At 54.5% G+C, this 13,849-nt stretch overlaps 1 protein-coding gene across 2 annotated transcripts; it reads left to right on the forward strand.

Annotated features, from left to right (window-relative positions):
- The first annotated feature begins 214 nt into the window (after positions 1-214).
- CUNH16orf96 (chromosome unknown C16orf96 homolog) lies at positions 215-13,348 on the forward strand. Of its 2 annotated transcripts, XM_067551141.1 has the most exons (10): positions 215-311; positions 1,719-1,793; positions 3,011-3,175; positions 7,361-7,479; positions 8,551-8,613; positions 8,730-8,825; positions 9,566-9,743; positions 10,071-10,170; positions 10,834-10,926; positions 12,016-13,348. In XM_067551141.1, the coding sequence occupies exons 1-10, from the start codon at positions 222-224 to the stop codon at positions 12,153-12,155; spliced, it is 1,119 nt and encodes a 372-aa protein (XP_067407242.1). In that variant the 5' UTR covers positions 215-221; the 3' UTR covers positions 12,156-13,348. The 2 variants fall into 2 exon arrangements, with proteins under 2 accessions (XP_067407242.1, XP_067407243.1); XM_067551142.1 differs by lacking the exon at positions 10,834-10,926.
- The last annotated feature ends 501 nt before the right edge of the window (positions 13,349-13,849 follow it).

Consider the following 13,849-nt stretch of genomic DNA (forward strand, 5'->3'; position numbering starts at 1 on the left):
TCTCTGTCCTCGCAAAGCTTTCTGTTTCACACTTGAGCCCTCTCCTGGGGCAGGCTGTGCATAGGGAACACCTTATGTTAGAGCATTTGAAAGCCGGGTGTTGGAGGGAAACCACTTGGCAGCCTTAGCTGTAGAGGGGTGAGGCAGGGATCATTGTGCTGGGTGTCTGAGACAGCGGCGCCGTGCCTTGCTTTCCTCAGGGGAGGGAGTTTCGGAAGGACATGCTGGCCCAGGTGCAGAAGCTGAAGGAGCAGTATGAGAAGCTGCAGAAAGCCTCGGAGAGGCTGCTGAGCAGTCTGGGGGACTTCCAGGTAAGAGAAAAACCCCTGCGGCCTGCCAGGCACACCCTGAGCAGGGTGCAGGCGGGTGGGTGGGGGCCAGGCAGCTCCTACCACTGAGAGAAACGTCTTGGGCTATGGAGATGTGTTTGCAGACAGCTCCCGTGCAAAGCCCCAGTGACAGGTGAAGGGCCGGTTGTGCTGTGCAGAGGGAGCTGTGGCAAGGGTTGTGTCCCAGGAGCTCCCCGGGCCCCTTGTGTGTGCCTGGCCAGCCTTGCTGGGTGCAGAAGCCAGGGACTGCCTCCTGCATCCCCTTTGGGGAGGCCTGTGCCCACAAGGGCACCAGCAGGGACAGCCTTTGGTCTGCCTCCCATGGGCAGGGGAGGTTCTTGTGCTCATCTCCCCCTCACACATGCGCGCTAGAGCCAGCCAGAGTCTGGCCCTAACCCGATCCCAAGGGCTTTCCCTCAGGAAACTGGTCTCCTGCTGATGGGACCTCATAGGGATCTGTGGGGTGAGGGGGGGGGGGAGAGTTGGGGGTTAAATAGTTTTATGAAGTTTTCCCTTGGGCCCTCCATGACTGCAGGAGATGCCACATGTGCTGCATGCCCCAGGCATGAAGGGCGAGCGGCCCAGGTTTCCCAGAAGGCACCAGCACAAACACGGTTAGGCAACTCGGAGGGCTGCAGCCCCAACAGGGCTGTCGTGTGGGTGTATTGTAAGAAAAGCGGCCGTGTGGCCGCCGCTCAGGCTGTGCGCATTGTCCCTGCGCCTGGCGGGAGGCCACAAACACCGCTGTGCTCTGACAGGGCCCCATCCTTGCTGCTGCTGGTCACAGACCAGGGGCTGGTTTGTGAGCCCAGCACCTGCCACCCTCTGTGGCTTGGTGAGGTTGGCCCTGAAGTTCTGCCCAGGCGTGGCCCATCCAGGCAGCTTGAGACGACAGAAGAAGAATGAGTCTAGGTCTGGCAGAGCTGCAGGACAGCCAGAGACTAAAGAAACTTAGTCTGTTTAGCTTATCAAAGAGAAGGTTAAACCATGACTCGAGGGTCTATGCGGGGAGAAGCGTTTCTGATTTAATCTAGCAGACCCAGGCAACCTGAGACCCAGTGGCTGGAAGCTGAAGCTAGACAAATTCAGAGCGGAAACAAAAAGGTGCCATTTTTTTTAACGAGGGAATTAACCATTGGAACAATTTGCCCAGGGACTTGGTGGATTCCCCATCCCTTGAAGCTTTTAAATCGTGATTGGACGTCCCTTTCTAAACCAGCTGCTCTCACTCAGCCACCAGTTACTGGGCTGGACAGTGGAACGTGAGGTTCTCTGGCTTGGGTTATACAGGAGGTTGGAGGAGGTCAGACTAGAGGATCGTACTGGCTCCTTTTGGCCTTAACATCTAGGAAATGCTTGACTACAAAAGTGTGTTTTGCCTGCACACAGAACCTGCGGACGATGGTCCAGCAGCTGGACCTGAACAAAGCGGACAAAGCGCTGCTGGAGCAGGAGATGAATGTGGTGAGTGGAGACCCCCGTTGCATTGATCTCAGGCCTTATTCCCTCCTCCCCAGTACCTTTGGCTTTGCAGTGCAGGGTCCAGCTCGGAGCTCACCGCACAGACGGCTCGGGCACAGAATGCCTTTCTCCTGATGGTTCCCTTGAAGTTGCAGGGCACACCAGCCTGGCACATACCCTCCCCGTGCGGGCAGGTCCCAGAGCTTAGGGGAGAGCACAAGAAAGAATCCAGCAATGGGAATAAATCCGAGCAGCTGCAAGTCCAGTGCTTAGACTTTAAATTCTAATCCCGGTGCACAGAGCAGCCCGGCCTTTCCCTGGGGATCTCAATTAGCCCCCGTCGCTCTGCTACTTACGGGCTCCTGGGGGGGCTGCAGCCGCTTGGTCTCAGGACAGACTAAGTTCCCTCTGCTATGGCTGAGATGAATTTCTCAGCATTTCTAATTCTCTCACCCTCCTGCTGTGAGTGGACAGAGGCCCAAAGGCCACAGTTGGGTCCAGGCAGCCCTTCGAAGCACAGCCTAGCCTCTTAGGGAGGAGAAGGAGAATCGGTATCTTTGTTGCATTAGGACCAGGGCCTCATGGCGCTAGGCACTTAACCCTTTCTGTTTCTTGCCTGGGGCGGGGGGACCACCTGTCTCTGACAGAGCCCCAGGGATCTGCCCCTCTTTTCGCCCTCCAGACCCTAGACAGGCCCTACCACCCCTGCTTGTGTCTCCCGATCAGCCCTGTCCTCTTCCTCCATGATAGGATGGGTGGTCTCAGTGCCGTGCAGGGGTTGCGCAACACCTCGCAGAACTGGGCCCTTAATCCCCCCTAGGTGAGAGAGGTGAGATCCTGCAGACCAAACCCAGGTCTCCCATGACACAAATCCTGCCTCCTCACCACTGGTCTCGGACCCTCAGGAGCCTGGACCAGCATTCAGCTGTGGCAGAATTCTTCCAGAAACCACTTCCTCCCAGTGCAGGAGACCCTCTGCCCACTCCCTTTATGCTGCTTTGCCCACATGCTAACCACAATGCTGTCCTTTGCAATGCTGCAGATGCAGCCTAGTCAGAGATCAGCAGCTGCTGCTCCAGAACGGCAGCCCCCCACTCCTTGCACTGAGAGAAAGTCCTAGCTTGAGGGGTGGCAGGCCCTGATCAGGCCCTGACCAGGTCTGAGTCTCTGCATCGCAGCCACCGAGGGTGGCTCCCTTTAGAGCACTGACTCTCCATTAGAAAGCAGACAAGAGTGCACTGGAGGCCATGGTGAACCACGGGGAGCTGCAGATTGCCACCGCGCAGCTGAGTGTGATGATGCAGGATCTGCTACAGAAGATGTCCCTGCAGGACAAGGACTGGCAGAAGGCGCTGGAGAAGCTGTTCACTGACATGGACTCCAAGGTAGCAGGCGTCACCTGGGAGGGAGGGAAGAGCTGGCGCGTGCTGTGAAATCGCTACACTCCAGAGCAAGTCGGGGGCAGAGGGAATTGGGGTAGCAGGAGCAGCTCCATCAGCCTGCCTCCTTTCACACCGTGTAAATGGAGAGACTCCAGACTGCTGCTGGAGTTACACTGGTGTGAAACTGGTGTTCCTGGGCCTCTCACCTCCCCCTGAGATGCTCACCAGACAGGAGCCCATCTACTTAATGTTTGATTTTGACGCGCACCCTTGCTGGGCGATTGCTGGCCTGGCTGTCCCTGATGGGGGAATGGCCCTTACAACAGGGCACAGGCTGCAGCAGTGATGATCACAGGGAGCAGAGATCACTCCCGGGCTGTTAGCCAGTGGGGGGGGCTGCCTCCTTCATCCTCAAGGGCCCGAATCAAGGCTAAGCTGCAGCAAAGAGACTTGCCCCAAATAGTCAGAAGAACCAGCATCGCTAAAAGAGCAGCCTAAGCCACCAGACAAGCAGGGAGGCTGCAGAGCCACCTTCACCAGATACTCAGGCCTGAGACATGCTTTGGGGAAGTGGGATTGCCTCTCCCAGGGGGCAGGCTGTGGGGCAGAATCTCCAGGCCAGGATGGCTATCATGTACTTCTTGTACATAGCAGGTTGCAGGGCTGTTACAGGCAGGTCAGGCTTCTGTATCAGATATAGATTCTGCAGACCTGTCCTTCCTTCCCGGAGCGATACACACCCAATGTGTTCACTTAAAATCCTTATGCTCTGTCAGGTCTGGCTGAGGTTAGCTTAAATAAGATATTTTACACACAGCCCCACCTAGTGGTTAAGTATAATACAGCTTAGCAATGCGTTACATCTCCCCCTACCAATTGAAAAATATCCACTATCATGTTATCTTTGAAGTTCAGTGCGTATCAGTCTGTTAGACTGTTTCTGAATCATGCTGGTTTCCTAAGTACAGGACTTGAAAGCGTAACAACTTGGTCATCTGACTGTCCATTGGTTGCAGCGGCTGGCTGTGGTCGGTCTGGAATCTCTGCGTTTTCTTATTCCACATTCGCCATCTGTAGAATTTGCTCTGTTGATTGTTCTTTCTGAGGAACAAACTGGAGATGTCAACCATTTCTGCTGAACTCTCCACTATCGGTCTCAATCATATATGATCTGGGCACTGAATTCCTTTTCTTTACAACAGCAGGAGTTGTCCATCCTTTTTTCTCCATCCAATTTGCAACAAACAAACACAGTCACCAGGTTTTAGACCTGGCAGTTCTCTAACTCTGAGATGTCTGTTGTAAAAGTGTTCATAGGCCCTTTTTGCCTTTTCATCCAATTTGGCTACTCTCTTTGTGTCTGACCACTTTGGAAATAAATTCCAAAGCTGGAATAGTAGTTCTGAGTTGTGTTCCCATCAAGAGTTGTGCTGGACTATAACCAGTAGCTGGTATTGGTGTTGATCTGTAACTCAGAAGATCTTCCTCCTGTAGGGTTATCTTTCTCAACCTCTCCATTTGCTTGTGGGTAATGTGGGCTGCTAGTAATATGATCAAAATTGTATTTAGTTTGGAATTGTAGCCCATTGTCCATCACTAGTTGTTCTGGAAAACTGAAATGAGCAAAAGTGCACTTCAGTTTCTCGAACTCTGTTATGTCTTTCAAGTACATTATTTCTATACACCTGGAAAAATAATTCACTGTGACCAGGTAATGATGTCCTCTAAATCTGCATAAATCTGCAGCTAGTCTCTTCCAAGGTCTATCTGGTAGGGGTGTTGTTATGAAAGGTTCTTTGTGTTGCGTTGGCCTGTTAGTTCTGCAGTGTTCCCAGGCAGACACTTTATTGTTTATATCCCTGCAGATGCCTGGCAACCACACTAATTGGTTGGTCTATTATTGGTTGGCCTTCTGTTAGCCCTTGATGTCCTTCATGGAGGAGGTTTAGAATTTCTCACATTTCATTTGGAATTATGATGCAATTACCTTTAATCAAGAGTCCATTAGACTCACTTAATTGTCCATGCACCACAAAGTAGTCTCCTGTCATTTTCTTAGTGTCCTTTAGATACTTGGGCCAGCTGGCCTTAATTGTAACTTAGAACTTCTTGAAGATGTGTGTCTGTCAAGGTTGCTTTTTGTAGCTGATGTAGTCTCTTTTCTGACCCTGGCCTGTTTGCGTCCACAACATCCACGTATGCCTTTACGTCATCTTCGAGCTCACAGAAGTGTCAATGAAGCCAATCCACATAGATGGCTGTAAAAGTTCTCACGGGCCTATATGCTTGCCAGGCATTCCTTGCCAGTCTGTACATATACTTTTTCTGCTTCTGTGAGTGTGCGAGAGCAAAATGCAATTGGCTTCCACTCAGAGCCATGTTATTGCAACAATACACCATCTGAGCGATAGCTGCTTGCATCAGCACTGACCATTGTGGGTCTGTTCACATAGAACTTGGGAGCTGGAGCTGCTAAGATAATTTTTTTTACCTTTTTTGAAGGCAATTTCTTGATTTGGCCCCCATAGCCAAGATGTGTTGGACTTTAACAGTTCATTCAGTGGTTTTGTCACTGTAGAAAGGTCTCATTGGTATCGACTAAGATAATTTATTGTCCACAGTACATGTCTCAGTTCTCGTACATTAGTTGGTGAATTCAATTCTCAAATTGCTTTTACTTTCTCAGGGTTAGAACTGATTCCATCTTTGCTTATTGGCTGTCCCAAAAACCAATCTGGGGTAGGTGGAAAATGCATTTTTCCTTGTTCAGCTTCAGTCTGGACTGATTGATTAGAGTTAGGACTTTGCTGAGGGTTTTGTTATGTCCTTCAATTGAAGACCCATATATCTAAATATTGTCCGTGAAAATTACAAGTCCATTTATGTTCGTTATCAGTTCTGCAATCTTTCTTTAAACATTTCAGGTGCGCTAGTAATCCCAAAAGATAAACTTTGAAAGCAAAATCTCCTGAAGGATGTGATAAATGTAGTCAGTTTAGTACTTTTTGGCTAAAGCAATTTGCCAAAGTCCACTTGAGGCATCCATCCTGAAGAATACTGTCGCTCCTTTCACTTTGGGGAGGAAGTCTTCCAGTGTTGGGGGGATATATTTTTCTCTGATAACTGCTTCATTAAGTCTTTTAAGATCCACACAGATTTTTCCATTTTTCTTTGTAACCAGTACCATTGGGGCACACCATTTTGGGTCAGAGATTTTCTCGATTATGCCAATCTGCTCCACTCTCTTTAACTCAGTTTCCACTTTATGAAGTAATGGGATTAGGAATCCTGCCAATTATATGGTTCAGCACCGTCTCTTTAGGTTATTTGTACTGTCTTCAGCTGTAGCTTCTATGAAAGATTATTATCTGTCAATCCAATTAATGAGCCTGTCTCTGATATTTTCATGTTTTGCAGTCCCAAAATCCCAGTTTTCAACTAATGCATGCAGAACTCTTATAAAACATTCAACATTTTCCCCTGGTTCATGAATTCTCTGAAACATGCTTTTTCATAAATCACATTTCTCTGACGTATAAACTATGCATCAAACATAGCCAGAACCCTTTTCTAGTTATCTTTGTGCCTGTCTTCAGTAAACTGAAAGGATTTAAGGATACTTTGGCCTGCTTCCCCATAGCATAAATTAAAGAAGATACCTGTATATCTCCACTTTCCTGGTAGAGCTTTGTAGCAATTTGAAATTTTGCAAAATACTGCATCTCCTCTGTCCACTGCGAAGGTTTGTCAAAGCTGAAATTCTCTGGAGCACTGAAGAGTGGCATGTTAACAAGTTCCTGTGATCTTTGCTGCTTTGTTTCTTCCGTTTATTCTCCTCTGGCACTAGTTTACTTCTGACATTGTCATGTACTTCTTGTACACAATAGGTTGCAGGGCTGCTAATAGCAGGTCAGGCTTTTATATCAGATATAGACTGACTACAGAGCTTACTTCTCAGAGAAATAGGCACCAGATGTGTTCACTATGAGAGCCTTTAATGTTCTGCCACCTGTGGCTGAGGTTAGTTTAAATAAGGTGTTTTACACACAGCACCACCTAGTGACTGAACAGTATACAGTTTACCATTCCATTACAGGGGAAGTAAGGTGCAGACTAACAGATTCCTGCTGCTGCTGGCAGGGCCCCTTTCTTGGTCACCTGGCTTCTCCCTCCCCCATTTCTCTGCAGCTGGACCGCATGGCCCTGGACCCATTGCGGAGGCAGCTGGAGGAAGTATGGAAGTTCATTAAGAAGTATCTGAGTGAGGGCCCCCGCTTTGATGCTGACAGTGCCGCTGGCTTTAAAAGGTGAGTGGGCGAGAGGTAGGGTCCTGTGGAGGGGAGGGAAGTAATGGTCCCTCCTTCTGGGTTTACCTTGGAGAGATCACACAGGAGCAGCTGGGCTGTGCTCTGCCAAGGACTGTGTGGGCAGGCAGCCCCGAGTTCAGTGCTGCACTTTGCTGGATAAAATGGAGCCAAAGGCAGCTGCTCTCATAAAGAGGCAGCCAAGAGCACTAGTAGTCCCTACAAGCGATGCTGCATCCTGCTGCTAGCAGCCACTCTCATGGCATCATGATGGAGCCCGGATTGGCTGCTGGGGGCTGTAAGCTCTTTGTGCACCTCCCTTGAAAGACAAGGGCAGTGTTTGTAGACACAGTGGTGTACAGGCAGGACTTCGCCAGCCCTGCCAAGACCAATGCTCTGGAGTCTAACAGGCTTGTCAGAATCATGTTTGATAGACTGAGTCTTCGCGTGCAGTCAGTCACAAACCCCTAGTCATGGGAGGTCTTGCCCTCTCTTGAAGCACAGGATTTAACCTGGCAGCTTGCAAGGTTCTCAGTGAAACTGGATCAGCTGCTCCACATTCCCTCCATTTGCTCTCATACACAGGCCCCACAGTGTTGAAAGCCAAGGACACCTTGATGCCCACAGAAAATGCTCAGCCTCACCTAGAATGTTTGGAGAATGGAGCCAATGTTTTTCATTTCTCCATTACTCATGCCCAAGGCAGGAATGACTGACCTGAGCTCCTGGGGCTAATTCATGGGGGGATGTAGAAAGCCAGGATGGCCAGTGGACAGAGCACTGGGCTGGGACTCAGGTGACCTGGCATCTGGTCTTGGCTCTGCTACTGACCTGCTGGGTGACCATTTCTGCACTTTGGTGCCTCCTTCCCCTTTGTCTGTACAGAGTGTGAGCTCTTTGGGGGAGGGATTGGCTCTCACTGTGTGTATACAGGGCCCTGACCTCATTTGGGACCCCGAGGTGCTACCATAATACAAATAAGAAGAAATGTGTTTCTAAGCTAGCTCTGAGCTCTGCTTTAGGCTACAGCGTAGCATGAGCACGGCAGAAGGTGAGTTGCTGTGTCTGTTTCAGGCAGCTCTTTGAACGAGTGAAGTGCATTTCCTGCGACAGACCCGTGGCCATGATGACTGGGCCGTGAGTATAAAGCAATGCCCCATTTATTCTGTGGTTCTGGCTGAGCAAGGCCAGCACGGGAAGTGTCCACGAGAGGGCACTGTTTGACTCTTTTTCATACTGTTACCTTTGCGCAGGCACCTGGTGACCGTCCGAAAGGCAAATCTGCTCCCCCGGCCGCGTCCGGCTAGCGCCAACGGTTACGAGTATCTGGCACATCAGCAGCGAGCTAGGTAAGTGATCCCCCAGGGAGCCACAGGTCCCCACCATGGCTAAACGGGCCAGGAGACTTCTCTTGGGCAGTTGTGTCCGATGCGGGATGTGCCATGTACCTGGCTGCTCCCGGGACCACATGGCAGGCTCCTACAAGCCATCTATGTACTCTCCAGCCCTCTAATTTGGGTGCCTGGCTCACCCATGTGTCAGGGGGCCTCGTGTCTGGTGAGCTTAGGGCCCATATTCCAATCCTGCGAAGGACTTGAGCAGAAGTGGAGTCACATTCCCAGTCCTTGCCACAGGATTCCCACGCTGCCAGTGGGTGTCATCTCTGCAAGACGCCTGCCACGGGGAGTAGGTTCACGTACTCTTGCTCTTGCACACCTTCCCACAGAGTACGGCTGTCACCTGGGGAGAAGCTCCTCACCCCTTGGGAACTTAGACCAGATTGCAGAGTTATCACCTTGCTGCAGGCGACTCCCGTCTCGGCAGCCCGGGGGAACAGACACCAGCACGTTACCCCTGTTGCACCTGGCTTAGCAGAAGATTTTGCTTCTCTCTTTGGAGCACCAGTTGCTTTTCTCCACCTTTCTGAGATTCCCTCAGCTGGTGCAAGGGAGGTCCAAGTCCCTGGTGGTGCAGGCTGGCTAGATCTCAGGATTCATGCACAGCCTTGCTCATCCGCTTTCGTCTAGGAGAGTGGCTGGGGTCAAAGTCAGGGTTTCTGGAGCTGACTGGCTGCTTTCTCCTTCCCCAGGGAGCAAGCTATTGAGGGGAACGAAGCGAGTGAAATGACCAGCCGTGGGCAGCTCTCCTCACAGCAATGCTGGCAATGCCAAGCGCACGCTGCTTACCCCGTCAAGCGACTGTCCAAGACGAAGGCTCTTACCACCGTTTACCCGTATGGAGACCCGACAGTCCTCACCTACGATAACGTGAGCCAGCTCATTGTCCTCTGCGGTCCCCTTCCACGTGAATCCCAGCACAGCACTTCCCTTTAGACCCATCGGCCAGGGGCCATTTCTCAACTGGAGTGTCAGCCGAGGGCCAGCATGGGAGAACCTGCCTGAGGGGATGGATCTGGCAGGGGGGCAGGGAGGATGGTGGCTGCGGCTGTCGGGAAGTGGGTGGCAGGGGCTGTGGGGCAGAGGAAGAGATTAGATTAGCAGGCAGGAGGAAGTCTAGGCACCCAGCGTGAGGAGAACAGCTTTCAGAGAAGATGTCCACGCCCATTCCCTGCCATATTGTGTTCTTCCCTGCAGAGCGAAGTGGATATTCTGGGCATCAATGGAGTTCTTTACAAGGGCAGGGTGAGCTCGCAGCCGGCGAACCAGAGCGCCTCTATGGAGAAGGAGTTCTCAGGTGTGGTTGGAGGGGCAGCTTCTCCGGCAGAGGGTGTGGGGCAGGGCGAGGGATGCAGCCCGCGGGCCAAACGCAGCTGGGGCCACGTGCGCCGTTAGAGTGGGAGATGTGGCTCGTGGAGACGCCCCAGCGCATGCCATGCACGAACGCCAGGCGCTTGACCTGCTCAGCTTGAAATGGAGCATTGCATGCTGGGATCTGCAGTCAGCATGGGGGGGCAGTAAAGATGAAGGGGGCCGCGACCAGCTCCATCGTACATGCTCTAAGTGGCCTGAGCAGGCTCCCGGTGCAGCCCCCTCGGCTGGGGAGTTTGGGTGCCGCGGAGTAGCTGTTGGACACACGCCACGTGCCCAGCCTGACCAGCTGCTGCCACGAGGCCATGAGCAGCGCCCCGGGAAGCTGCTGTGTGGACAGCACCTCGGACATTCACATGGTGGCTTCCCGTGAATCTCTGGCCCCACCCCACTCCACACACACAGGGATGGAGTGCAAGGCGGCTGCTTCAGGGTGAGATCTTCTCCTGGTAGCCAAGCGCCTCCCAGTCCTGCTCTGTCCTGGGGCCATCCTTGCTGGCCTGGCCTCCCCATACTCCCCGTACCACTTGGAGACAGATTTGGCCTCTGGCCACACTTCACCAGTCTCTTTCAATTCTTCTCACTGAAGGAGCAAAGACCCCCCGCCCACCCTCCAAACATGGGATGGAAAGGACGCGCTCTGCCACCTCCTACGGCAGCCACTATGTGTCACCCTATGCCTGTGAGTGCCGGCGTCCCGTCCCTGCCGGGGAGGGCGGGAGGGCAGGTGCAGGCATTCTGAGCAGGGCTGGTCAGGGCCTGCCTAGCGTTAAGGGTGTCTCCTGGTCCCGGAGTCCTGCCCAGCGACTGCACACACCTATGATGGCAGGGGCAGCGCGTACGGCAGGCTCATGACATGGGAAAGAGCCAGGGTCCCCCCGTGCGACCGTATCCTTGTGTAGAGTCAGGGAATGCAGCGGGACCTGGGTAAGGAGCAGCAGGACAGACGTGACACGCCGGGGCGTGGCACTCTAGGAGATCTGGCCGAGTGGGAGGCAGTGGCTGCCGGGCAGAAGACTCTCGCACCCAGGGCATAGGGGAGGGTGGTGGGCAAGCACAGACAGCAGGGAGGAGACGAAAGCGAGGAGGGGCAGGGTCTGGGGAGAGGCTGAAGCAAAATCCAGCAGGGGGTTGCGACTATGGAAGGTCAATCGGAGCTTCAGAGACGTGCAGCTGGGGGAGAGGAGAGCGAGTTGCTCCTGCCCTGGAGCCTGCTGGCTGGGGGCTGCTGTCTGTGTCTATGGGATGCAGCGAGGTCAGGGCTGGCTAGGTAATGAATGGGAGCAACCTGCTCAGGGGACCGTCGCCAACCCAGCATCTGTCCAGCACGTGCGCAGCAAGCGCCATGCCGCAGCGCCAGGAGCGCCCGGCCAGTGAGAGCGGTGTGGCTGTGCCAACTGCCAGAAGAACCCCCCCATGCAGAGGTCAGCACTGGAGAAGGGGGCAGGAAGCAGGCCCCAGCTCCAGCTGGCCCCAGCTCCAGCTGGCCCCAGCTGCCACACCACCAGGCTCTGGCCCACACATCTGGTCATCCCATGGGCTGAGTGGAGGAAGGCCGCTCCCTGGAGCCTCCACACAGCATCCCCTGTGGACCAGCCCCCGCAGGCTGCCAGGGATCGTGAGGGAGGGCAGGCTTCCCCGGCGCGCCCCCTCAAGCTCCAGGGGGATGTAAAACCCCCCCAGCAGGCGGCTGTTGCGCCCTCGGGGTGGGGGCGCTTTGCCTCAGCCAGCCCATGGGCTGAGCGCGTTTTCTTCCCTCCCTGTGTTTCAGCCTCTGTCGTCCGGACGAGGGCCGCATCTGCAGGGAGCAAGTCGCAGCTTGCCCAGGAGCCAGCAGCCTGCGCGGTGCGGGTAACCACTGAGCCCCCTCCGGGGCAGCCGCCTGGCGAGGGGGGGGTAGCCGGCCTGTGAGCCACAAAGGGCCGTGGCAGCTCCACGGGCCCCACCCCCGCCCCTTCCTTCACCCACCATTCCTTGTGTAAATACTGGGCTATGTCGCCGCGTGCCAGCGTGCCAGACCCACAGTCTCCCTTACAACCAGGCCAGCGAGAGGGGCTTCTTATGGGGCAGGGCACATGCCACACAGCCAGGGACTCGCCAGCCACCAGCAGCGCCTCTGGGGGGGCAGCCATGTGGGGGGCGGCAGGGCCTTACCAGCATCATAGGCAGGATCCCTGGGGCCCAGCGGGACCCTGGGGGCAGTAGGATCTCCAGGCCACAGGAGTTTGCGATGCGTCTCAAAGGCTGCCCTGCTAAGAGGCCTGCGGGCCAGGGCCAAGCTTATTGCACTGAGGTCAGGGGAGCTCCTCTGGGTCTGCAGTGGGGGAGCCCTGGACCCTCCCCAGCTGGCTTGCCACCCTCAACAGTGTTCCCAGGAACATTCCCTCCCTCTGGCCTGCCACCACCACTCCTGCTGCATCACCTCCAGGGGCCCACAGCGCTCTAACACACGGAGGGCTGCGCTCCTGGCGTGTGAGGGCACGGGCCTCCAGCTGGGGCCAGGCACATCACCGGATACTCACCGTGACCCACGCGGTGCTGAGGCCTGGGGTTCCGCACAAGAGCCCACCCAGAGCAGCAAGTGCCGGCCTCCACCCGACGGCGCCAGCTTGGATTTCTGGGGCTGTCTGCTCTCCCGATCCAGCGGGGGCTCTTTGGTGGGTCCTGGAAACACAAGCCACCCCCCAGCATGGAGCTTGGAGAGTAGGCGGCCCGGAGCTGCTGCCACCCCTCGCGGTTGTGCATTCCCCACAGACTCACTGAAGGAGCTCCATAAAGTTTTCACTTTTCTAAGCGGCTTTGGGTGGGATCATTTCATGCTGGTGCCGCAGTGAGAGCCTCGCTCCAGGTGGGGAGGGGTTACCAATCACACGCTCCCCGGATCCCAGGCGCTGGGCCACGAGCAATGGCTGGGGACATCCACTCTTACCGTGAGTAGCAGCTTGCAGCCAAAGCCTGTGGAACCTTTGGGGCCCAACGCTGACCTCGTTGATACCAGTGTAAATCTGGAGTAACCCCCCAAAAAGACAGGAGTCACACTGGCATGAGCTCAGCCTCCAGCCCTTTGCCTCTAGGTCAGTGGTTCTAATCCAGCCCAAGCCTGGCAGGACAAAAGTTGTTCCTGCTTGGCAGCTCGTAGTATGGAGTGGCTGTGTCACCCCAGGCCAGTGAGGCCAAGGACGAGGGCTGTGGAGGCGGATCAGTGAGGCACAGGGGTGCTGTCCCTGTTTTGTGGCCCCAGGGTAGAGTCTCAATCCTCTGCCACGTCCCACCCAGGCACTGAGAAGGCATCTCACTGGCTCTGTTGGCTTGAAATCACTAGACTCTGTCTCCTACCTGGGACTAGTCGTTGGCTTACAGGCATGTAGCCTGACTGTCCCCCGCAGGCAGGTGAAGTGACTTGCCCAGGGCTGTAAGAAGGAGTTGGTGGGAGCGGTGGGATTAGAATGCAGGAGCTCCTGGCTCTCAGGCACCTGCACGGCCCTGCACCTGCGAGATTACCACAGGCTCTTGCCCGTGAGTCAGGCCTGCAGCATTGGTGCCAGTACCCGGGAAAAGCTGGCTGGGAAGGGCTGAGAACACCTGCATCTGGAGGGGCTGTCCCT

Source organism: Emydura macquarii, unplaced genomic scaffold (genome assembly GCF_026122565.2).
Source record: "Emydura macquarii macquarii isolate MOO-44397 ecotype Brisbane River unplaced genomic scaffold, CSIRO-AGI_Emac_v2 contig_1348, whole genome shotgun sequence".
NCBI lineage: Eukaryota > Metazoa > Chordata > Testudines > Chelidae > Emydura > Emydura macquarii.

Coding starts and splice junctions, on each gene's coding strand:
- CUNH16orf96 (XM_067551141.1), top strand. CDS start 222: ATGCTGGCCCAGGTGCAGAAGCTGAAGGAGCAGTATGAGAAGCTGCAG. Junction 9,744..10,070: donor CAGTCCTCACCTACGATAAC/GTGAGCCAGCTC, acceptor TCTTCCCTGCAG/AGCGAAGTGGATATTCTGGG. Junction 10,171..10,833: donor TATGGAGAAGGAGTTCTCAG/GTGTGGTTGGAG, acceptor TTCTCACTGAAG/GAGCAAAGACCCCCCGCCCA.